Source organism: Aulonocara sp. 'chitande type north' Nkhata Bay, linkage group LG9, assembly GCF_057382095.1.
Source record: "Aulonocara sp. 'chitande type north' Nkhata Bay isolate Kocher_YH1m ecotype deep benthic linkage group LG9, A_spYH_male_GT1.1, whole genome shotgun sequence".
NCBI lineage: Eukaryota > Metazoa > Chordata > Actinopteri > Cichliformes > Cichlidae > Aulonocara > Aulonocara sp. 'chitande type north' Nkhata Bay.
In genome coordinates this window covers 21,889,869-21,901,523 of record NC_141352.1, presented here as the reverse complement: position 1 = coordinate 21,901,523, position 11,655 = coordinate 21,889,869, and the positions used below count along the sequence as shown (strand labels likewise).

At 41.9% G+C, this 11,655-nt stretch overlaps 1 protein-coding gene across 1 annotated transcript; it reads right to left on the bottom strand.

Moving 5' to 3' along the window:
• Window positions 1–4,739: 4,739 nt before the first annotated feature.
• sox17 (SRY-box transcription factor 17) lies at window positions 4,740–6,798 on the bottom strand. Its single transcript, XM_086305166.1, has 2 exons — window positions 6,293–6,798; window positions 4,740–5,968 (listed from the first exon to the last, which is right to left on the bottom strand). Exons 1-2 carry the CDS (start codon window positions 6,588–6,590, stop codon window positions 5,073–5,075), a joined length of 1,194 nt encoding a protein of 397 aa, XP_086161292.1. The 5' UTR covers window positions 6,591–6,798; the 3' UTR covers window positions 4,740–5,072.
• Window positions 6,799–11,655: the final 4,857 nt, after the last annotated feature.

Below are 11,655 nucleotides of genomic sequence, written 5' to 3'. Positions count from 1 at the left end.
TGACTGTGAAACAAATGTGCTAGCCAGTTTGAAAAATGTTCTCTGGCACCAAACCACAACTTTATAATCAGCGCTATCAGACCTAGCTTCTGTTGGCCTTATCTTACTTATTTCTGCTGCAACACTTTATCATTTCTGCATATTTTTTACTCTCTTTTGAAACACCTTTTTAAGAAACGAACCAAAACAAAACACTTTACGTATGTAGGCCACCTCTGCTTTGAAGCTAGGTTGAGCACCAATACTTTTATACCTGCATGCAGCATCTTCATGTCTCGTAAATATTACTATACTCCTTCTATTGGCCTGTTGGTGTTTGAAATTACATAATGTATGTAATATAAAATGAATGAATGTATTATGCATCACATTTTGTGATTGTTTTAATTTCTCTAAATGTCCAGCTTTTTTTGCACGAAGCAAAAATCATGCAGTTGAACTTTTAACTAATTTATATAAAACAAAACACCTTCCTGTGAAACATGTTAACATTGCCTTGCAACCATGCAATTAAAAAGACTTCAAGTCAGTAATTATTTATCACAGAATACCTGTTCAATTAATTAAATCACAAACAAATTGCTTACATCTGACTTTGTCGTCATAGAGAAAAAAAAGAAAGCTTTTTAGGTCACAGCATTGAGTGGAGATTGACTGTATCTGTGAAACTATATATAGTGGGAACACAACTGGACGATGGTGTGACAGGCAGAGACCATAAAAGCGATCAGGCCTGAGAGGGATAGCATATGCCTGGGATTATGAACAACCAGCCCTGCTTTAGACAAAGGACACACCCTCTCCTGCAGCTGTCTCGCATGCTGTATTTGCAATCTACTATCAATGACTTAATCAGTTTGCAGCCCCTATCTGTCGCTCTCTCTGAAACCCAGACTTTCAATAGTTTGCACACAGAGTTTTGATTTATGTGCGTTACTGCGTCACACTTGTGTTGAAACTGAACCCATTTCAAAGTCAGTTACAGATGTAAAACCATGTTGAAATCTAACCTCGTGTCATATGCATATATGATTTTATTTATTTGTGCGTCATTTTCATGCTGATCAGTCTTCATACAATTGACCGATTAACTGTTTAGAATAGAAAATGCCAGGAAATAGTGAGACTGTACCATTGTGAGTTGTAGCACAAATTGATGTAATCAAATTCCTTGTTTTGTTGGACCAACGTTGAAAAATGTCAGCGAAACACAGCAGATCCTCACGTTATTTTGAGCCACAGTTTCGTTTTTTTCTGTATGAATGGTATTAAGACCTAATAGGACAGTATTTTAGTACACAACTTGAATATAATAACTTTAATTACTTGATTACTTTATTGTTTACAAGCATTTTAATAAAAGCAGCATCTATTGTTGTCGGTGTTGTACAGCTAAAACAATAAATTCATACAAAACAATGAGAGAGATTTTAAAAATCAAAGCACAAAACGAGAAAACTTCAGTAAAACCACACACGTAAAGTCGTGCCTGGCTTAAAAGCTGATGTGAAGAGTTAGTTCAGGTGTACCTAAAGGCCTGATCTCCTTTATGTTTTTTGGCTCAGCAGACTTCAGGGATCTAGTGGGAGTGTACAAAGTTAAGAGATCAGAGAAGTAAGGAGGCGCCAACCTATGCAATGCCCTAAAAGCAAACAGTGAAATCTTAAAATCAATTCTAAAACTGCCTGGTAGCCAGTGTAAAGAAACCAACATGGGGGATATGCAGTTGTTAAGCACCGAGTCGCAGCGTTTGGGATGATTGACACCTGAATTAAACCTATTACAACAGTCAAATCAAGATCAAATACTTATTTATTTTAGGTGGTTTGTAAGGTCTTAATGAGAACCAATTTGGCAGGTTGTGAAAAGTCTCCTTGGGCAATGCTTATGCTGCAAATGCTGGTAAAATATCAGAAAGTCCAGGTCTTCTGCAGCCTTTTTGCATAAATCTCATTGTATATTTGTATAGTTACTATAAAAGGTATTCTAGTCTATTCTATAAGCTGCTGAAAAAAGTCAAACCAAGCTGCAGTGAAATTGTTTTAAAATAAATACAATGAATGGATTATTTCTCACTATAAATAAGGTGTTACCAACCTTAATAAAATAACTTTATGGAAAAAATACTTTTATATAATAGTTGATAAACTATTAGCTTTTTATTTTTTCTTTATAGTAAAATCATATTCGGGACATTCACGTGACATGGCTTTTTATTTGCTCTCCTTGTTACTGAATGGTATAATGTTAAGAGCGAGAACTCAATTAGGGATAAGTGCTTGCACCTGGAGCCAGCTCCTCAGGTGAGCTGTATTATCTATACTGTGCGTTTGCTGTTTATTGAGCATAATCACGCACTGCTGTGGTGACATAATAATATCTGCTAAAACCTCTCGGAGGTCAAATACAGCCGACGGTGCCGGTTTGTTGAATCAAACTGCAGCTGTCTCCTTTGCGGCTACACGAGGCCGTATTTGTCTGTGTGTTTGCGAAAGGCAGCTACCTGAGATGAGATTAGGGCAGTGCCATGATTAAGTGCTGCTGTGTTAATGCAGCCCGTCGTGCTGCTGTAATCTCTGAGTGGCTCCCTGCGCACTGCCTGGCAGCGAAGCCCCAGGACACACGGGTACACAAAAAACCTCACACACACACACACACACACACACACACACACACACACACACACACACACACACACACACACACACACACACACACACGTGCACACTACTGCTGCAGTGGGAACATCATGAAAGCCCTGATTTCCTGAGCTTTGAGCTGTGCTCTCTTTGCTCTGACAGAATTTCTTGCTTTTACCTGAAAACATTTCAGTGCTGCTGCTTGATACAAACATCACTGTTATAAATAGGCTGAAAAACATTAAATAGATGCTCTTCTTTCTTATATGTGGGACAATATGAAAACAACCAGTTGTATAGTATAAAATATTATATTAAGAAATGCATGTTTGTGTTATTGTGGGGTCTACCTCACAATATAAAATGCCTTTGGTGACTGTTGTTGTGATTTGGGGCTATATAAATAAATTTGAACTGAATGGCCTCTTAACACCATAAACTGTATCTAGCTTGTTAAATACAAAAGCAAATAATAATTAAGTCTTTTACATTAGTAAGTAATTACATGTACTTATACAGTGCTTTTCAGGATACCAATCACCACCTGTGTCACATCCAATAAAACCAACAAAACAAAAAACATAAGACCAGAAATAAAATTACAACATCTACATTTTACTGCTGAGAAATTTTACGTTTTTATAAATGTTGTTTTTTTATATAAAAAGCAGAATGTTTTTCAAGCTGTTTTTAAGTGAATTTGATTCAATTATAAATGAAAAAGAAATATAAACAAAAGAAATCAATCAAATAACTGATTAAAAGTTTCCATCATATCTCCAACATGTACATAATTTTATCCAACACCTCCCACATCTGTCTGAATTGTCAGATTTCCTTGTTGAGCTCTTCCTCGTCAATTAGCCCGGGTCAATTATCGTAATGAGATAATATCACGGTTGACGTGGGGGGTCTGCCTCTCCCTAAGTCCGCGCAGGTGACCCCCACCCACTGTGCTGATGCCTCGGGGATCGTGGCCTGAGCCTGTTGTTATGCACCTATTAGCGGTAACGACAGGGAGGATAAACCTGCCACTCAGCTGCAGACTGAATTTAAACACATTCAGAGCCATTACGCTGGATTCTCCTGCACGGCCTGGAGGTAGATACGTCGGGTTTGGGTGACAGAAGGGAAAGCAAAACACGTAGCGAACTGTGGGAAGAGCGTCAGTATTTACCCTGAGCCCAACATCTGTTTCTGCATAAGAGAATACTTAGAACATTCAGAGGGAACAAAGTGTACGAATACATATACACACCTCAGGACCATGTTTCCTCTGAAGTGCTAAAAATGGCTCGTGAGGTCAGGGTGATTGACCCCTGAGAGAAGAACCTCTTCCTTTTAAAATAGGAAAAACCTCTATTTATAAAATGGGACTCTTGCTGTGTTATAAATACATCAAATTACCCTCAAGGTCTGGGTTGATCTCTTAAAGATTTTAGCCCGATAAGTTTGATTCATGTCAAAGCGACAGACGGGCATTAGTGGATAAATATATCATCGCCGTTCGGTATACCCACAGAAATAACGCCTGATGTCACTGCCATGTTATTAAGCATAGCTGGAGGATGGATATTGAAGCGTATACCTAATGCTCTGTTGTTAAACACGCAAAAATAAATGGTCACCATTGCTCAAAAGACGTGTAGTTGTCCACACGTAATTTTAATGGCCCCTACCATTAATCAGAAAAGACTAAATCATTTACAGACAGGATATCCGGAGCATAAACTGCTCTCCCATGCTGCGAAAACAAGGCGCCATGTGTAACACAGGCACTGAGATTGCCTCCACTGTGTCCGGGCCAGGAAGCCGGGTCGCAGCCCTCCGCTGCCCTGCTTCCAGGTGAGCAACCGTTTCTGCTGGGAACGCGTTCAGCTCCGTGTGGAAGTCGGAAAAACAAACAACCACATAATAAGGAATAAGGCTGGGCTGCATAAAAAGGTGAATTTGTGCTATAATATTTTTATAACTAAATATTGACATATTTATGAAATAAAACATACCCCAATATAAAATTAAAATATGAAATCCGATGCATTTCATCAAATGTCATTCTGAATTTAAGAATATAGACAAAATAATACGCGAGAGAACAAGACTATTTGCAAACATTTATTTCTCAAAAGTGCAAAAGTATAAAAAAAACATTCAGTATATACATAAACTTTAAAATAGTGACTGTACAATATTTATCATCACAAAATGACTTCATATCCCTGCGAGAGAGGAAGAGAAAAGTTCAAGCCAGTGTTCCTACTAAAATCCTCAATGGCTTTATTAACTGTTCTTGTACAGTACAAAGCTGGGTTTAAATCTCCTAAACCTCCTGCTTCAGTAAAAAAAAAAAAACATTTTTTGTTCAGATTTAGCTACAGAGATTTGAGGTCAGAGCATGTGTCCTTGTTGCAGGGTAACAGGCCGGGCAGGAGGTTAGGAGTTGTTGTAGCTACAGTAATACACAGCTGTGCTGGCGTCTGACAGCACCGATGATATGAGGCTTTCAGGTCCTTGCATGCCTGCCTCGTGTGACCCGTACGGCAAGCCTGTCATGTCCGCACGCGCTGAAGAGGAACTCAAATACTGCTCGAACTCGCTGCGGTCTACCTCACCGATCAGGTCAGAGTGGTGCATCTGCTCCACGCTGTCTGCTGAGTGAGGGTGAGCGTCAGGAGGTGGGGAGAGCTGTCCTGCTCCACCGGGGTGCCGTTTGGTGTGACTGGGATTGCAGTGGTGAGGGTAATACATGGCTAAAGGGTTGGGGCACCCCATGTACGAAGGGGGGAGCTGAGGGGGCTGCTCTTGAGCCGAGGCTGGGTGTCGGTGCACGATGGCGTTGCTGTGGTGGTTGGAGAGGGGGTCCTGGGGCTGAAATTCTGCAGCTTGTGACTGGTAAGAGTATGCAGGCATCATGTGACAATCCTCTTGTGATTGGGGGGGAAAGAACATGGACTCTGACTCCACAGCGTCCAGGGGAGAGGTGTCAGGTGTGGGCAGGCTGTAGGTTTCATAAGAGGGGCCTCCAAGAGCCTGAGCATCACGGTAGTGACTGAGCGGCTGTGGAGGAACCTGGAAGCCGTGCTCATGGTAGCCAATGCCAAGGCTATCCACACCCACCCTGTTCTCCCCGGGCATCAATGAGGCCGTGTGATCTGACACACCATGGACCAGAAAGCCAGAGTCCAGCCTCTTAATCCTCTTCACCTGCTTCCGCCGCCGGGGCCGGTACTTGTAGTTGGGGTGGTCCTGCATGTGCTGGACCCGCAGCCGCTCTGCCTCTTCCACAAAAGGCTGCTTTTCTGTTATAGGAAGCGATTTCCATGATTTTCCTGCAGGTCAAGAAGAGAGTACACATCAGTGATATGTCAGCAGATATCGTGTGCAGTCTGGTGATGCACACAAAAATAGCCTGTTGCCATTTTAGGGGACTGGGACAGGTTTTTGAGGTTACACCTACAGCCAACTCGGACAAGAGTAACTTTTAAAAACGTCACGTCATCTGCTGGGAAAGGACTATTTACATTTATCTGAGAATAAAATTGACATAACAGTAAAAATGCAATCACGTAAAGACTGAAAATCAGTGGAAAATAAAAGCGTGACTGCACAGATGTGACAAATACAGTTGTTTAGAAAAGTATGAACGCCCTTACCCAGCATTTTGCTCAGCTCTGCGTTGTGCAGGTCCGGGTTTTGCTGCGCCAGTCTCTTGCGCTCATCCTTTGCCCAGACCATAAACGCATTCATGGGCCGTCGGATCCGAGGTTCGCTTTTCCCGCGATTCTGGCTGCCGGAGCTGGACGCGCACGGCTCGTTTTTCACTTTTGTGTCCCCAAGAGGACTGAGAGGGTCGGCCCACTGGCAGTGTCCCATTCCAGGCATCATGACTGACAGCGTACACCTTCCCTGGGTCTGATCGTCGCTGGCGTAACCCGCATCGGGACTACTCATCTCTGTCCAGCTGGGAGGATTGGAGAGAGCCACCGGACAGCTCGCAGAGGCGACAACACACGACAAGTAATAAATTCTTAATAATAAATTTTTGTTTTTTTTAACAAATCAAAGAAAAATCAAATGCGCCTTGCTTTCAGAGTGGAATGAAAAATAATTAGTCACATCCATTAGCGTCTCTTAGAAGCCGCATGGACCGAAAGATACCGACTACTCAGCAGTGAGCGTGAATGTCGGTGCGCTATAAACGCAGAAGCAGCCAATCGCCGTGTGGAGGGAGTGCCCACTACTACAAAGGTGTAAAAAAGTTCAGAGCACGCCCACGACCCTTGTTTGGTGTGGTGACATCCTTCAAAGGGGGAGGAGGGGGGAAGCAGCGGTATTTCAAATAGGTGCAGAAAGTCATGTGCAGCTAGATGTTGAATTCTGCAATGAATTTAAACACGTATCCTGCCATTAGTGCAACATTGTCAGACTTTGCATTTGGATTTATGCGTTTGGATTAAAAAGACTTGAAACTAAACAAAAAAACTTTTAAATCCACAATAAACGGAGAGGCAGAGCCACGCGCGCCGGTCGCGTTGTTATTCTCACCTCGCTCTTGCGTCAGACACCAATACCTCATCACCAATCTGTGTATTGGCTCCCAAACTGCGTTAGAGGCTCTTGCAATCTAATGGACTTAATGGCTCCGTCATTAGCAACTTTTACGCGCGGCTGTCTCGATGCAAACTTTCTTTGAGAGCAGCATAATAAGACGCGCTGGACAAAAGACGCCCATTGAAGATTCGAGTCTTCTGAGAGTGAAATGAACAGGGGGGGTGAAATAAACATTAAAACCACAAAGTGTTGTGATACTGGAGCGCTGCAGCTTCTCTCTCAGCACCCCGATGTTCAAAAAGTCAAGTTTCTCCTGCTGTAGACACACCGAGGGTCTGGGCTTCGATGTCAGCAAACAGCTGATTGATTAAACTGAGGTCTCAAAACTCTCTTAATCACATCCCTTCGATCCATCCACTTGAGAACGTGCTTGCTTGGCAGCCTTATTAAAGGGCTTTTTAATTTCATTCCCAGCGATTATACTGCACCCTTTTCAACATCGCAAGGAACTTTTAATCTGCAATATCTCAAATATCACGTCTAATAATTACTTTCATCTCATTAGGTGCTCATTCCTGTCATTTTGCTCTCTATTATACTTTGTATGAGTTTTAAAATTAAAGATAAACCTGATTTTACTATGCAAAGAATATTTTTGCTTTCTATATTTGCCCTTTCCTTGTGACTTGAAGTCTCATACTGAGCTGGAGGTTAAACCTTTGGCAAGCTTCTCTTCGGATATGGAGATGACATCAGCCAGTAGTCAAATATAAACTTTATAAACTCGCATGACACACACACACACACACACACACACACACACACACACACACACACACACACACACACACACACACACACACACACACACAGACAGACAAACGCTATTGAATTGTGCAAAAATGTTTTTTTGTTGTTTTTTGGTGCAACCGACTCAGACCTGGGTAATGGTGCAGAGGCAAAGGTTAAAGCAACCTGTTGCACCTGAAATATCCAGACATGGTGTGTTTATCTCTCAGAGAATGAAGCCCATGTTTGTGGTCAGAAATCCAAACATCACCCCCAGGCCACGGGATTTCTTATCAGAGCCAGCAGACCCCAAACTGTCAGCTCCGTCTTTTCTCAGACCATTCCCATCTTGTTGTGGTCTACGGCCTCTCTGACATGTCAAAAGGGGCTGACAGAAATATGACAGATGCTTATGCAACCTTTTCATGCCCCGAGCAGACACCAGTAGTACTCCAGAGCATGCTGGGTGACCCTCTAGGGGTTAGTAGGAGGGTGTTTTGGATGGAGGTCCAGCTGGGAGCTGCATGGGACAGGATCTGGACTATAATACTGTCATCGTCTATTTTACCGCTGATGACCTGATAGGGTTTTCCCCCTCCGTTCCTAAGAGAAAAGAGAAAGAGGGACGCTGTGTGTGTGGTGGTTGCCTGTGTGTCTCTGTGAATGCGTGTGTTGATATGGGCGTGGGGTATGAGTGTGCCCTGATGGCCTCTCTCTCTGTGTGGGAGTGAAAAACCCTGGCTTTTGATGGGAGAAGTCATAAAGTCTGGAGTCGTAGCCACATTTCCTCTACAAGGTGAGGTTCAGAGTCAACCCAGAGGAGGGGAGGTGGTGTTGTCGGTGTTGGGATGGTGGGGGGGGAATGTGGAGGTGACACGCCTCATACCCCCCCTCCTCCTTCCATTCCTCCCCCAGTCCCTCCACCAAGTCCCCCACCCCGTGCCTGGGGAGTCTGGGGCTGGGTGGGGGCCAGGGCTCTCGACGCCAGCCTCTGGACTCTGCGCTCAGGGAGAGGTCACTTGGCTTGCTTACACAATGGCATTATCTCAGTTCCAGCCTCGGCTACTGCAGCGGTGAGCACTTCCTGTCCCTCTGCAAGCACTTCCTGTCCTTGGCGTAGCAGCACAAACTGTCCGCCTTCCAAGTGAGTTCTGAAACGCAGTTGAGCTGCTGGTCGCCAGTCTTGCTGTATAAATGTCTGTGGGTGGCTTTCTTGGGAATTGCACAATGTGTTTGCTGGCTCCTTTGTGCTGAGTGGCGAGGCAGGAGTGTTAGTTTAAATCACAGGAACGGAAGGTATATATATGTTAGCACTCCACGCTGATCCCCTGAGCCGCTGGAGCTGCACAGGCCACAAAGTTTAAACAATGCTCTGGTAATTAGCAGCAAGTGTTCTAGATATTCTGCCCTATCCTTATAAAGAATATGGCCATAAATGGGTGAGTGGACTGGAAAACTACATCAACTGATTGACAATGGTTTTGAAACCTGCTTAACACACATATTGCACAAAATGTGCCAAACATTGACTACTTTAAGCTCTTCAAATGTGAAAAATGTCTGCCTACAAGAAAGTTTATAAAGAAAGAAAAAACAGCTTTGTCCGGGTTCTGCCTATTCCACTAGTGGGATGAATACAATTAAATCATTCATTTATGATGCCTAAGAACATAGACATATATATATGGCTTGTCATCCATTGTTGCATATGTAAACTTAAACTTGCATTAACTTAAAAAAAAACAAAAAAACATTTTTAGCAAATAAAGGCAAAAAGCTGTAAAAAAAAAAGAAGGACATATTGCCTCCGTATAAAACCACATTACCACTTAATTAACTTAACTTAACTTAACTAATTATATAGATAGATAGTTACATAGAGGGCAGTTTTACCAGGCAATTCAGATCATTATGCAAACTCTTTTGAATCAGATGTTTTACTTTAAGACATATGCTAGTCTCACACGTCACACATCTCCAGAGTGTACCATATATTAAGTCTGACCTCAAAATACAGATGATCTTCTCCGCCTTACCTGTATACCCCTGTGTGGAGCTGCTTCTTAGGGTCTGTTTCAGAGTCACCACAGCTGTATGTTTAGCATATGTATTAGCAGCATGCTATGATACTTAAATTAACAGGGAGAAGCAAGCAAAGAGGAGACGGGATTATTGGTTACCTATTTTGTACTTAGAAAGAGTGGGAAACTCGAGCTGGTTTGTAAAGCTGGGATGCTGTCTTGTTGCTCGGGGACTGGAGATATTCGCAACTCATAGCTTACGCCTAAAAGTTTATAAGAATATAATATAACTAAAAAAAATCCCTGAAATGGGAGTTTTAAATCCATTCATCCATGCGCAGAGTGTTGGATGAATGTATGAAGGAGGAATCATTACCTTTTTTAAAGTTACCTGGCCACCTGTCCAGGGTGTACACTGCCTCTTGCCCTGTGGTACCTGGGATAGGGTCCAGCCCACTGCAACACTTATGAGTGGAAGACAACAGATGGATGAATGGAAGTTATCATAATGAATGTGCTTTCTTAAAACAACAACAACGAAACAAACAACTGACATGCTGCTTGTGAAGTTTGTATTTTATCACAGACTGTATAGAAAAGATGGCAGTAGCTTCTGGGACTGATTCCCTGTTCACACGTACACAGCTATTTTGGTAGTCATAGCGTTTTATATACATTTTGGCCTAACTGCATAAAACAGTGTAGACTTTTTTTTTTATGTTGTTAGGTATGTATCACCACCTGTTGCGTTAGCATGCTCTGGGCAGTTAACATGATGTTTTGTGTTTTCATTTAGACAAAGATATTTTATAAATATCATAAGGTATTTTATAAAATACCCTTATGCATGTGGACTTGGATTGAGCTTAATGGCTAAGTTGGGTGAGACAAAAGAAAGAAAAAAATTGGGCACCAGTAAACACTGTCCTGATGTGCTAATGGTTTCAACCACTAGTTTCAAGTCTTATTAATCACCACATGATGTTGAGGTTGTAAATTATGGTTAGGGTTAGAATCCCATCTAAAATAGATGATAATGGAGGGTGTGTTTAATGTGAGTACTACCATACAGTGTCACAAACGAGAAAGATGGTCATGGCCAAAATATTCAAGAAATCACAGAAATTATTTCACTAACCAGCTGGTAGTGTAGGTGGATATGGCCATCTTTTATATACAGTCTATGCCTCTAATCTGTTTATATTCTTTATTTTAATTTTTTAGATTTTCTTTGGTTTCAGGAATTATGCATTACTTTATTGGGATGTAATAAAGTGTGAGTTTAGGGGAAAAGCAGTCTTTTACACTCAGGAGTTTAGTCTCCACCAGCAAAACAACAAATTATTTTCATTATTGTGGACCGGCTTTAAAAATGTTGTTCTAATTTAAATTTCTGTCCAGTGATTAAACAATGTAATAGATCATGTAACAGGAAATAAATAATACTGAAATTAGAGTTGGTTTCGATCGTGTATCACACTAAATGTTTAGTGTCTGGTTATTGAAGCTTTGTTAAAGATAGAAAATAAATTGGAAGCCATTCAGCGTTGGACCTCTTCACTAGTGTACAGACACCTGTTGTTATCAGCTGCGTGATAGCGACTGTTTAGATTGTCTGATTAGGCTATGACTTCCTCCAACACCTGCTCGGGGGT

Excerpts from the sequence above, each read along its gene's own strand:
- sox17 (XM_086305166.1), bottom strand. The coding sequence starts at position 6,590 with ATGAGTAGTCCCGATGCGGGTTACGCCAGCGACGATCAGACCCAGGGA. Across the intron at positions 5,969-6,292 it reads AGAGCTGAGCAAAATGCTGG|GAAAATCATGGAAATCGCTT; the intron begins GTAAGGGCGTTC and ends CTTGACCTGCAG.